General features: G+C 41.2%; 1 protein-coding gene across 9 annotated transcripts in view; it reads right to left on the bottom strand.

Moving 5' to 3' along the window:
- Positions 1–13,802, bottom strand: part of FGGY (FGGY carbohydrate kinase domain containing) — a 137,369-nt gene that overhangs the window by 120,527 nt on the left and 3,040 nt on the right. For 6 of the 9 annotated variants that reach the window (XR_011099016.1, XM_068690944.1, XM_068690946.1 and 3 more), the window contains 3 exons: positions 4,339–4,551; positions 2,460–2,571; positions 898–1,049 (listed from right to left, as the gene is read on the bottom strand). Coding sequence is in view for 8 of the 9 variants with exons in the window: in XM_068690944.1 (XP_068547045.1) it covers positions 898–1,049; positions 2,460–2,571; positions 4,339–4,539 (465 nt within the window). In the remaining variant the exon portion in view is untranslated. Of the gene's footprint in view, positions 1–897; positions 1,050–2,459; positions 2,572–4,338; positions 4,552–9,509; positions 9,664–9,949; positions 10,040–10,265; positions 10,402–13,802 lie in introns of those variants that run through there. The other 3 variants (XM_068690947.1, XM_068690945.1, XM_068690943.1) reach the window with 3 other exon arrangements.

A 13,802-nucleotide genomic window follows, 5' to 3' on the forward strand; every position in this document is an offset into this window, starting at 1 on the left:
TGCACCTTATTATATACAGTTTAGTGTGTTATTATAGGACATTTGTAAGGACAAGAGACTTCAGCTGCTTGAAACTGTCAGAAAGTAATTCACATTTGGGCTTCGTTGAAATGACAGCCAGCATTGAGACCAAATGTAAAAGCCAGACTGGAAGAGGTTATGAAAAATTCAAGTGGCAAGCATTTTTCCTTTTATCTGACAGTTACTATTAAAAAGCTGTATGTCATCCTGTAACACACAAAATTTAAGCATGAGACAGAAGCAGAGTTCTACATTATGAACAGAGTACCTTCCTTCTACAGATGGTCAACTTCCTACAGGCAGTACTGAACTAAATTGTTCGGTCCTTTTTTTTGGAAGGTTGATGGAGCTCTAACCGAACCATTTCTATATCATTTCTATACCAGCAGCCAAAGACATCACACAGCCCCTCACTGCTGGATGCATTACCTCAAAGGCAGGACATTGAGCAAGGATACCCAGTGTCGAGACAGTGCTGTATACACATTGCTATAAATCCATCCCAGAAACAGAGCCTGCACCCCTGTAAGCACGTCCAGCTACAGTATTTGAAGCAGAAAGAACAGTATATCACCTGCACCTAAATTCCTATGTATACCTGACCTTAAAATTATGTAAGAAAGGCATATGAAATGTTTCAGTGGGAAAAAACTGAATCTCTATAAGATTAAAGATATTTCTAAATAATTGAGAGGGAAAAAAAAAAAAAGAATCTCAAAGCATTGGAGATGTTGCTGGCCTTACTTTGCGCACCTTTGGGTTGAAGAATTTTGCACACCACTAAGGTTGAAGAATTTTCTTTATGGACCTCGTTCTCAGAAATCAGCAGAGTATTAATTATTACTAGAAATACATCACAATCTTAGAGGTACTCACTTCCTTTATCCACAACAGTTTAGGTGGCTGCATTTCCACAGACATCACTCCCCCAACGTAGCTCAAAACCCTGTGTTTCGTTGCATTGATGCGGTCTACTTGACTGACTGCACGATGGTCCATCCACATAATGACATTCCTATCGTTTTGTCCTTTAAAAATAAATAAAATAGAGATTGTTTTAGGGCTGGTAGAACTCTACCTAAGTTCTGTAAGTTACTATGCTCTAAACTGCTTCACTTTTTCATGGAAAACTCAAATACTACTTGCTTAAACAATTGACAGTAGGTGTCTAAAGATAAAACTGTGCCCAATTTTAAGACATGCTGAGCACTGAGAATGCTGGGTGAAACCAGTCAGGCTTGTGAGCACCCAACAACTTGGAGAAGCCATGCTCTTGTAGAGTGTCTTTCATCCAAAGCCACTTTTTTTGCAGAGTGCATATATATTTAAAAGCATAAAGAAGCTTTCTGGTGACTGAGAATTAAAAATATGACAAAATCTGACAAATTAAATTATAAATTGAAATTAACCAGTCAGCCAGAGTGGCAAAGATTCTTTTTCCTCTTCTATTGTCATGAGAAAACTACCCTAAATCCTTTCAGAAATACTTTCATGGGGGTAATTTGCTGCAATAATTTTATTTTGGATGTGAAAGGCAAAAGCATTTGGCGAGTCTGTGTCACACATATCAGCAAGAAACAAGAAACATATTATTTAAATTAACCTGCAAAGGCCATGCTAGACAGGTGGAACAGTAATCCAAGTGACACTTCACATTACTCTCACGCTGAGCACACTGCACACTCAACTTCATGACACAGCCACTCATGCATATTTCATCTTGAAAACATACTCCAAGACAAGCCAGCTCTATGAGGCACACCAATATTCCTAACATGGATCCAAATTCAACTTAGATCTGCAAGACTGCTTGAAATCAGACCAGTGCACGCTCAGTGTGACAGTATTCTGTCCATTCCTGTCTTTTTATTTAACAACAACATTGTGTGAAGTCAAAGTTCTTGTCTTGTGTATCAGAGAATAAAAAACAAGAACTGAATTTGACTCAACAGACCAAAATAGCCCCAGACATCATTACACATTGAACAGATTGTCAAAAACTCTCAAACTGAAAAATAAATAATCTTGCTTAAATTTAGCAAAGGACATTTCGGGGGCAATGTTGGCTTTTTTTTTTTTTTTTTGATTTGGCTTGCTTTTTTTGAGAAAGATAGGAGGAGATGACAAATATATCTGAGGTAGAAGGTGAACATCAACAGAATTGTGATTACGGCTGTGTACGTACTGATTTAGCACACACCTTATCTTAAATAGGATTCTGCAAAAACAAACAAAAAAAACAGATTTTTCTTAAGTCTTTCAAAATATCTACTTTAAAAATCTACTTTTGCAGTAGAATTAAAGGAATAAAAACAGAAAAAAGTCTTTTAATAGAAAAGACATTCTGCCTTCAAGATTCAACCCCATGACCCTGCCTTTGGATGAAACCAAGTTCAATTGCATTGCTGCTAACACCAACTTCTGTGCTGGAGTCCTACCTTCAGAGTTGACTGCCAAAGGTTGGAACTGCTTATCCACAACAACAAGGGAACATGTAGCATCAAAGCCAACCCCTCGAATCCGGCTGGCATCTATGCCACAGACGACTTTCTGCAAATATATAAAACACACTTATATACAAATATATCCATACACGTGAGAGTACCATGTGAACCGATGACCACAGAAAGCGAGTTAAAGTTTAAATTACAAGCTCAAACTCCAAAAATTTAGAGATTAAGCTCCATTAAAAGCTCTTTAATAGCTTTAAAATCTTACTAGCCACAGCCCTGGATGAAAGCAGGAAGCACAACAATTTCAGAAAATAAAACTAGCAGAAAATTTGAACTGCTAATTTTATCTCTTTTATAAGAGTTTTGAGTTAAGCTCCATGTGAAACCTGGACAGAGGGTTAGGGCTAAGCGCTTCCATCAGTTACTTCACTCAGTTACCACCTGTGAAGTGAATCATCTTCTAGAACTGCTCTGGTAATACTGTGCCACAGCTCTTTGCCCTACAATGGTGAAGGGCTCCAAAAATAAATTTCTGTCAAGTTGGTTAAAACCTGTAGCAGTAATAACTCTGTAATGCACTCCTTTTCAAAAACTCTGCTATTAATTCACGGCTTCCAGCAGCACTGGGAAAAAAAGGAAGTACAACACCCAAATGGATCAAGTGCCAAGTGAGGTTGCAAGACACCTAAAATGTAACACAGTAATAAATTGCCACTTCTCAGCAACAATAAAAATATCATTACCTTAATTAGTACTATAATGACACTAGACTTGCTGCAGTGCCAGTGTCTTACTGGCTCTGTAAAGCTATAGTTCCAAAGACCGTATTTCATTGCTTAATTCCATAGATTGTATTTAAGAGCAAGAACAAAGCAATTCACAATGAGAAAAATCAAATAAGCAGAATAAAAGACTTGCTCTGCTCTAACATCCATCTGCCCTTCCCTCCCCTATCACTCCTGCCACACTGCTCCTTCCCTTCCCTTCCCCTCACCTCGTCTCCTTCATCTCAGGGCATTTCTGCCGAGCCAAGCTCATTAATGTTTGAAAAGGCTGATCAATACCAAGAGAATGGGTGAACTGTCCATCTGCAAAGTACCAAGCATATCATGAATATTTAAAAAAACAACCTTAGATCATGGAGCAGGCTGGGGCTTTATTAAGAGCCATAAAATGGCTCACATGTACGCTGCAAAACAAGGTCAGTAATTTACTTTTACCACCAGCACATACAGGCTTGGATCAGAGGGTCCAAGGAGATTTTCCTGTATAGTAAGGTTTATTTCAGTCTGTTTTTATGCTGAATGCCATCCAAAAACACATATAATTTATTTTGGCTTTATAACACTGGACAGGCATCACATGTGATAGACGGTCTCCCTCAGAGCACCATCCACAAACCCAACTGCAACTTCTCTACAATAAATAAAGGAGCTTGTGACTCCAGTGCAGCACAGTGTGTTCCTCTAAATGTATGCATTATCAGGTTCTGAGCAATCTTGTGTCCTCTAAAGAATTGTCTTGTGGCTAGAACATAATACCAGTGAATCAAAAAACCCTGATGTGAATCCTGAAGGCAGTGGGTACATCCTTCCTCAGAGCTAACAGCACAAAGGAAGGGCTTTCATCCTCTTTTTAACTGTATCACCCTGGCTTTCAGCTCCCCACCTACATAACAGATGTTAGGCTACAAGAGCCATACCCTAAAGTACCTTAAATGCCTAAAGGTGGTTACAAGTTAAATAGTAACGTAGCACCTTCAGGATTGGATGTTAAAGGCCAGTGACTGGAAGACTTCGAACTCTCATAACTTGAAGTGCTGCCTACAAGACAGATCTCCTTCACTTTCTTTTTCTTCAGATACCTTGGTGACTGTGCAACAGGCAGCCCAAATGTCAGCAGAGGATTGCTCGTAGTGGTCTGGCTGGGGTTCCCAGATTTGGATTGGCTGCTCTGCATGCGCCACTACTGTCCCAAACTCGTCCACCAAAGCTGCACGAACGCTTGCTGATCCAACATCAATTCCAACGTAGTATTTTACTGAAGTTTGCTTCTTGCTGTGCATTTTTAATAAAACCTGTGAGGAAAAAAGAAACACACACAAAAAAAGTGTTTAAAAAACAGATAAAATGACTATGTACTGAACAGGACAGGAGAGATGCTGTACAAGTGCTTTGTTTGGTATCTTTTTTAGCAAATCTTCATGTGACATTTTTAAATTACTTTGAGTTTTCAAGTCTTGCACTACGTGTACTGTTTTATCTCAAATGTTTTCAGATATGCTGCAAGGCGTAGAAGTTCCTGAAAAGCAAATTGTAAATTCACTTGTAAGAACACAAGTGCTATGATAAAATTCATGCACTTACACAATCAAGGAATTGAGCAGTGGCCATACAGTACCACCTCTACATAAAGGGAAGTAGAAGGAAGGAGACAGTAAGCAAAGGAAAAGGTATGGATTCAAACTCAACTCTCATCAATGGGGAAGCTGCTAATAACTCGTCAATTGGATTCAGTTGTGGACAAGGCTGAAAGTAACACCAGGGACATGTCATTGCCTTCATGCAAACAAATTATACCCCTGAACTGGTAAAAAAAAAAAAAAAAAAAAAAGGGTTGCGTGCCTGGCTGCACTGAACCCCAAACTGAAGAGGAATGAGGAGCCAGGAGCTGGTGCCTCCCATAGAGCCAACAAACATGACAGTGAGTCAGGCTGAATTCTGCAGAATCTGAAAACGGTTTCCTCCTCCCCCCAAAAGTGGTGTCATGTTGGTAATTAAAATAACTAAGTGACATATTACCTACTTTTGAGCCCTACAAAGAAAAAAAAAAAAAGAAAAAAAAAAGGAGAAATTAACTGCTTAGGTTTTTAAGATCTATCTATCCACCGTGACTCCGCACCATTTTAGACATTCAGAGAATAATTTGCTGAAATTATTTTGTTGAGTTACAGGAGTATCCCAGGAAATCTGTGCCTGCTCTCTCACAACCTACAAGAACAAAGTGAGTTCAAGTTAATCAGTTTAATTATTCATAACAAGTTGCTTGCTTCACTATATTATGCTTAAATAGATGACATTTTATATAGTGACAAATGCACTGTACTTAATTTCTCAGTTTGTCCTTAATTAATAGTTAACATTTACATCTAATCAAGCTGGGAAAATGCTAATTAAGAGCTGATACAACGTATTTCATAGGTCAGACAAGTGCTTACATGAATCTCCTATCAAGCCTCTGAAACATGCAGAACTCAGCTGACACTTAGTCTCTGACTTCCAGAAAATGAAAGGATCAACTATCATTTGATGAATCCATTTAGAGAGCACCGAAAGGGCTCTGTAAAAAAACACTCCATCTATCCCAAAGAAGTGACCCGGATTACATCTGTGTGTGGAAGATGGGTTGTTTAGGAACGTGGGCAGAGGCAGAAAGATTGGAAAAATATCGCTTAGTAGAACAACAGGATATTCGCATTTCAAATTAATCCTGTGCATGGTTTTTGGAAATAACTAACTTCAGTGCCAAAGTATACCCCAAATGCAATAGCAAGCACTGAAACCCAGAACTCTGAAATCCCTCTTTCTACCTTTACACAATAACAGCTGATTGTATAGCCATGTAAATTATACTCCCATTTTGGAAGCAATGCTTTTTACTTGCTTTACTCCTACAAAATGGGAAAACAGATCTCTATTTTCCTATGAATTATCTTCAGTACAGGTCAAGCTCTATCCTTGGGTGTCAGTTTGAACATAGGGCTGGAACAACCCAAGTGGCTGTTCACATCTATGGCTGGCTTCTAGCCACTGCTGTTGATGGCTACTACAAATCTGTTATCACTGAGGGTCAGAGGTGAAATAACAAAGAAAAATAAAGGTAAAAAAGGCTTTCCCTTGCCTCAGAGAACTCACAACCCATGCACCATCCTGTACGATAATTAAGCAGCATAACAGCTGAATTAGGACAATGTTGCAATTGCAGTTAAAACACCATAAGCCAATGGCCTTGGCTAACAAAATCTACTCATCCAGCCAGCTTCCCTCCATCCTGTCCCCTTAAGTGGTTCTTGGAAATCTGTTTAGTCTGCGAGTTCTGCAGTCACAATCTGTCCCATACTATCGCTTTGTGCTGCCTAAACCTGTCATTTCATGCTCTGACTGCCATCACTGTGGGCCCAGGACCATTTGTTTTTTTTTGTCCTTTGGACAGCACTGGCACGAGGGAGCTCTGGTCCCCCACCAAAGCTCCTTGGCAGTCCAGTTCAGTCCAAAGCAGCTATCACACAGCTTTCTGCGTGCACTGAGGTAGGCGCATGGAAGGGTTGCTAGAGGAATTTGTACACACTGATAGTTTTTAATACCAAAAACTAAAAAAAAATCAAAGCTAGAAAGTATAGGGCAGCACTGATGGGAACACTAAGCACTCTCAGCCTTCTGATCCTGCCCAGAAGGTGCAACGCACACTAATCTTGCTAAAGCAAGGTCATCTGCTCAAGCGATGAGCAAGCGGCTAAAAATAATGGTGTGCCATGAGTCTAACACCTAGGAATATTGGCAAGAAAGCTCACTTTATTTTCTTGGCCCTGGCTCTGTGACCTGGTCAGACTAACAAAAGCTAATGCCTCTGTCACGGAGAGGACAATTCTCCCGATATCAGTGATTAATACTGCATCTGTCAGCTGGGGATACTTACAGCACTCTGCCTTTTCCTCTTAGCCCTTGGCTGTAAAAGGAGTTTTAAGACATTCTGCTCAACAGATGATGGTCACTTCTTCATTTTGCACTCAATCTCCTCAAAGCCTAACGGGCTGGCTGCAGATGCTGCTTGCAAGAAATCTTACTGTTAGGAAGAAATTGCACAAAGCTGGTCCTGCTACTATCTCATGAATTTCCCTGTTTTTTCCCTAGTTTGGCTCTGCCTTTAACTGCTGACTCATAAAAAGAAGAGAATAAACCACAAGTTGCAAAGATTTCTTTTTTTCTTTCTTTTTTTTTTTTTTGACATAGGCAAATTTATCTTTCTTACTTTTCACAGAACACCAACAGCAAAAGGAATGCTTTACATCCTGCCTCCTTCTCACACACACAGGATTACTCCAGATTTTCATTTCTCTTCCCTGTATGGCAGCCTTGATTTTAGCTTATTAATGTGTTTTGCTACTTCGAGAACAAATTTAACAGATGTTAGAGAATTAAGCTCATAGTACCTCCTACTCAGCACTTAAAATTACGGCTTTGCATTGGATTCTTCCCACAAACATTTGAAACCTGGAACTCAATCAGCCCATGTAATGTTTACTTTTCTTTTTTCCTTACTAAGCAGCCAGGATGCGCATGTGTGAGGGAGTTTGTTTCAATGCTCAAGCAGCACATATCAGTCTATGGACATACACTATTTTATTTCTCTAAATTAATGGACAACGAGCGAGAATTGTTAAGTGACAGACTTCAAACAAGAAGTACCACAAACCTACTGGAATTGCTTTTTCTCTGAGTAAAAATCATCCAGATTTACAAAGCAATGCTTTGATAACTCATAGAAAAAGGCTAAAAGTAAACATTAAGCTTTTTTTTCAGGCACAGCAAGCGCTCAGTTACCGAAGCAGCTCAAAGTACAGTGTCTCTAAATTAGGATCTGATCTGTTTGCAGAAACATCATTTGATGCCAAGGGTTTTTCTGGAATACCAGCCCCTTGGTATTTCACCTACTTGTCAAGCAGGCCCACAAAAAGCACCGTCATCTCTAGGTCAAAAGTGTCACCAGCCAGGGACTCTGCCTCAAGCTATGAATTGAGAACCTAAGAACTCAGTGGTGAGGTTGGCTGAAAATCTTTAGCTAAAGTACTTTATAGGGAATTCAAAGAGGAATGTTCTCATTCGATTTTGTTTACAGAATATTCCTTTGGCACAAGAGGAGGCTCCAACTCAGAAACAAAGCAAAGGAGTGGAGAGCTAGGAGAAGGTCCCAGCACAAACTTGCTGGTTTGGAATCTGGATACCAGCATCTATTACCACATGCATCTAAAATTCTGTTGTGCAATAAAACCTTGGTTTGCATTTTGTGTCTGTCGGATTCTTAGCATGCACATCCTGCAGTCAGTATAATCACAAGGAGAACAGTGAACCAGAAGAAACCAAAAGTCCTAAAGGCCCAGTCAGACAGATCAACTCCTCGAGCACAGTATTCCTAACAAAATATTTGATGCACGGATGATACGATGATATTTATGGACTTCCCAGGTGGTGGAATGTGTGGTGATTACACCACTACCCTTTACACACTTTTTTTCCCCCACTTTCTCAGTTAAACAGGAATCTGGTCTATGACAGCTCCTTCGCCAGACACAACACGAACAGATGATGCCTCTCTACACTGCGACAGAGCAGTGAGGGATCTGAGGCAGAGCAAGCAAGATAAAAGACCCCTGAAGCTTCAACAGAGCTTTGGCTGTCTAGTGCAGAATTAGAGCATCATGTGGACAAGTTATTATTTGAACTTGCAAACAGAAAGAGAAGGAGAGAGGGAAAAAAAGAGATTTAAAAAGACATCTCCAGCTTAACCATGTTATAGGCCATGACGACAACCACTAAGCCAGGACAAGAAGCCAAAACTGCCTCCAAGCACTAGAAAAGCAATGGTCTCTTTCTTTGCAAATCACAGCAGGGACAGAATGGCTTTTCAAACAGGCATTTATGATCAAAGGCCTGCAGCATACGATAAATATTTATATGGCCCATTAAATAATAGTCTGTATAAATATTATCCAAAATGTGCACGCTGGAAACCACAGACTTCCCAGTTTATCCTTAAACAAATGTGCTAGTTTTCCCACATAGGCAATGAAAAAAAACGAGGGGTGAAGCTCATTTGCAAAAATATTTCTTTTTATATGTATAAAAAAAAAAGAAAATCCTTAACATTGTTTACTTTAATTTAAAAGGAATGACTAAATAACCAGTGACTGCTTCATTACAACTGCTAAATCCAGTTTGTCCTACCTTATTTCATGGTTATCAAATTGCCAGGACATACCTTTCTGTTAAAGCTACAGGACAAGAAGGCTGCACGCTCACAAGCACGCCGGCTGAAGCTCAGCAGAAGTATTTATCAGCTGCAAGTATAGCTTTTGGGCTATCATGAGATTAAACACAAGGAATTAGGAAGGACTGGCACGTCTGCTTTAAACTTTGATCTTTTGGAACGCTGCAGGCTGCCCAGACCCAGAGATCATGGATAAACAGTATGTTTTTAGTAGTGCAGCTGTGCTTTTCTGCGGATTACCGGGAAAAGATTAACAGGCTCAAATTAGGCTTCATAATCTTAGTGTGAAAAGATGTAAATACTTTAAAAAAAAAAAAAAAGAAAAAAAGTTGTTTGTCAGTTGTAGAAAGAAGATAAAATGAAAGAAGCGTTTTTGACATTATGTAGGAAATCCAACATTTTGTTGCCTTTCTAGGGTTCCCGTAAACTACCAGAACTGCTGGTAGAAGACTGGCAATCTCTTCTTGAAGACAGTGAGTTCCTTTTCCTCTTCCAGGATCTTTAATTCCTGTTTCGATGTGAACAAAGAAGGTGCATATCTGTGGGAGAGTGGGTGCACACGGGGAATTCTCCTGCTGTGTTGAAGGCCAGTACTAATATAGAATAATACCCTAAAATGCCCAAGGGACTGTGCTATAACTACCCACAAACACTTATTTTTCAGCCATCCACCAGCAAACAAAACAAAAACAATGAACAAAAGCACACCTCCCCTCCCCTTGCTCCTCCCCAAACAGAAACACCTACATGCAGGAGATCTCCCAGACTTTGGAATGTGAGCACTGTGCTAGTAACAACAGAGCTGCAATCAAGGAAAAGCAAGCTGCAGAAAGTCTGCTCATCATCGTCTTCTTCACTGAAAAACAAACATCCTCCATCAAATATCCATTCTGTGGTAAATTCTGTGAGGCTGCCTCATATCTTAAAAAAAGAGGAAACAGCTGAACATAGTGGGGAAAGGCCTAAAACCATGGCCCCAGCACCTGGTCCCATCATACCCAGATTGTTCCTCCAAACCTTCCCAATCGCCCCCCTACCCCAACACTGTAACATTACCTCAATAAATCCTATCACAGGACTGAAAATATTCTACTTTCTAGTACCTCCTTTTTTCCCCTGTATAAATAATTCACTATGTACTAATCTGCTGTAATGTCTCTCCTATCCTTTTTGTCTTTTTCCCCTCTGTGTTCAGGACAAAACCATTACTTCATCACCGCCTTCTGCCCTTTAATTTCACCGTTTGTATTTTAAATACTTTCAGGCCAAACTACTTCCACCTCCTCTGACAAAAGGCACAACGCCTCCTGCTCCGTCCTCGTGTAACTGATTTCCAGCTGGAAACACACAACACCAAACCAAGTCACTTGAAACAACAAAAAAGTAACACGGACAGGGAAGTAAAAATGACTAAGCAAACCATTCTAAGAAATGAGATCCAACATTCGTTTATTTTCAGTTTCTTCTGCCTACGTAGATCTCTCGTGAACAGCAGAAAGATGTCAGCATGACCACTGTCAACAAATACCAAGCTCATTAGTGCACAACAGAGTTGTTGTTTTTCTCTAGAATCTGCTCTGTTACAGATTGGTGCTAAAATAGAGAACTGTGCTCTCCTCCCAGCCCCTCTCTCGAACTCAGGCTGGAAGATACAGTCCCTACCACTAATCAAGTGAGAGCAACAGCATTTTCTGAGCCCTGATTACAGCAGCACACGGCTACAGGGGTCGTCTGAAAGGCCCGACCAGAGCAGCATCCCTCCGCAAGGAGCAGAAGCCACAAGAAAAGCACACGCCTGCCCTTCTCGTACGCTGATCCTTCCCCCAGGACAACCTCTCAGCCTCCAGCTATCTGCAGTAGAGGCGCTGGCCGAGCCAGAAATTTTATCTTGAGGATTAACAGACCTTGAAGGCTTTTTCCTCTATAAATTTATTTGTGCTCTTTTGGAATCCGGGGAAGCTCTTGCAACTGCAGAATACCGCGGTAATGAGTTATAAAGCTCCGTGTCAACAATGCAAGAAAATGTCCTTTCAGATGTTCGGAGCAAGCCAGTTCAGAAACCTGCTGGCTTTGTTTGATATGCCCAACTTCCTGAGTTACACGAAGCAGTCATTTCATATCTACCTGCTCAATGCAGCCACGACACCATCAGCACCCCGAATCGCCCCCAAAAGGCTTGCTGCTATCTACAGACCATGGGTGATGAGCGAAACCCAGGTGTAAGGTGGTCAGATCCACCAAAATACGTATTTCTGCTCTCTGACCAGATGGCTTGGTCACAGATGTGTCAGTAAGTACTACAAGATGATAGTAATAGCTAATAAATAGCACCTAACGAGCCCCAGGCAGCTTTGGGCACGCCGAGGTACTGCTCACATACGCTCACCGAAGACAACGTGTTGGTGGTCACTGAGAGGAGCAGAGAGGTGCTGCTTGGGGGCATGGAGGCACCTCTGAAAGGTCAGGGATTTCAACCTGCAGGCAATGCCCAGCACGTTGGCCCTCACAGGGTGTCAAACAGAGGAATCCAGGAGCTCCTCTCAACTGTGTGCTTGGAGAAGACCAAAGGCTCTCCCTGGTTTTCTCTGAAGGGGGAGCGAGGCATCACACAGCTGCAGAGCACCCCGAGAGGCTCTCTGCTGCAACCATCAGGAGATCACACAGTCAGAGGCCAAACACAGACTGGTTCTCCCTCAGTAAGACTTTCCAACCTGACAGTGTAAAGCTGGGCTGCTCCATTTCTTCCCAAGCCTGCAACTACACCTCACAAAAAAGGCGAGTTCAGCTCCCTCTCTGCTCCACTGTCTAACACCAGCACAGCAGGAAACAGCTGCAGGCAGGAGCTCTCAGAGAAAGGGAAGGCTGAGCAAAGGGCTACAGGAACGCGGAAAATGGAGACAAGGACTGCAGGCACAAGCTGCTGGGGAAATCCAACAGCTCCAATTCTCTCCGGGGATATCTTGGTCCTGCTTTGACAGGACCACCACTTCCAAAGCACGGTGTGATCCTGAAACCACTGGAGTCGGTGGCAAAACTGCCACCCACATCAGTAGTTCAGGATTAGACTCCTGACACTTGCAAACGTTGCAGGTGCACTCTCAAGTCTGCAGGATTTTGAACGCTTGCCATAATCTACATCTTGTCAAGCAGAGGAAATGTTGATCACTCTACACCAAGACACAATTCCCACGCAGGAAAACCTAAGGAATTAAGAGAGTACAGTGCTGCACCCTTTCTCTTCCACACCCTGAAAACATTAATGGATACAATACACGCACACCAACCTATTTAGATCCATTCTCTCCTTGATGCTGCAGTTGCATGCCCCCCTAAAAGCTGCTCTAATGATCTGGCAATCCGACGTGTCCCAGATGACACAGCACAATGCTCGAAGCTCTGAAAGAAGCCATCCTTCTTTACACTGACTGTGAGGGGAAAAAAATACAATCTGATTATTACATAAATTGTAGCTTCATGACTGAGAAGAGGTACGGGGCTCCACAACAACTTATCGATCCCAGTGGTTGATCCTTTTCAACGTAATGCAAAGGAAGATCTTTCTATTCTTATCCTTTCTATTCATATCTACCTGTCACTCTAACCTAACCCCCTCTGGACAGGTTAAACAGGATCAGTTCATCAGCTGTAAAAGGGGCACATTCCTGTACTGTAATGTTTGTATTTTTTATTCTCTTCCATGTTAAAACAGAAACATAGAGAAAAAATTAAGTAGGAAATGCACCCCTAGCATAATAATGTTAATACGAGAAAAAAAAATGCTTAAAATTTAAAATATAGTGCAGAACAGAATGCAATTTGAAAGGCATGAACAGCTCATATAACCACACACACACTAGGTTTAAACTGCATTAATGGAGCAAACCAGGCTTGGTATCAGGAGCTTCAGAGCTGGGTACATAAGCTTACCTGGAATCCTGCAGGAGCCATTATGCTACTGCAGATATTGAGTTAGTCAGCTTGAGGTTAGTGCTGATACTCGAGCTTTAATCACATTTGTAGTGCCCAGCGCTACATCAAGGATGAACTTGGCCCTAGCCGTGCGATTACGTATCGGTAGATCAGTACAAAAATAATTTGTTCCGAGTTCATAGCGTTATGAAATGACAAAACATCAAAATTAGCATTTTGGCTGAAATCCACTGCCTTTCCCATCAAGGCTTACACATTTAAGCAACATCTGAACCAACTGTCTATAATTACTCCTGGCAGATACTGGAACACTTAGGCCAGTAGTAGATGCAATAGTGAAATCAATTTTTAACG

Source organism: Anas acuta, chromosome 8 (genome assembly GCF_963932015.1).
Source record: "Anas acuta chromosome 8, bAnaAcu1.1, whole genome shotgun sequence".
In the NCBI taxonomy this organism is placed as follows: Eukaryota; Metazoa; Chordata; class Aves; order Anseriformes; family Anatidae; genus Anas; species Anas acuta.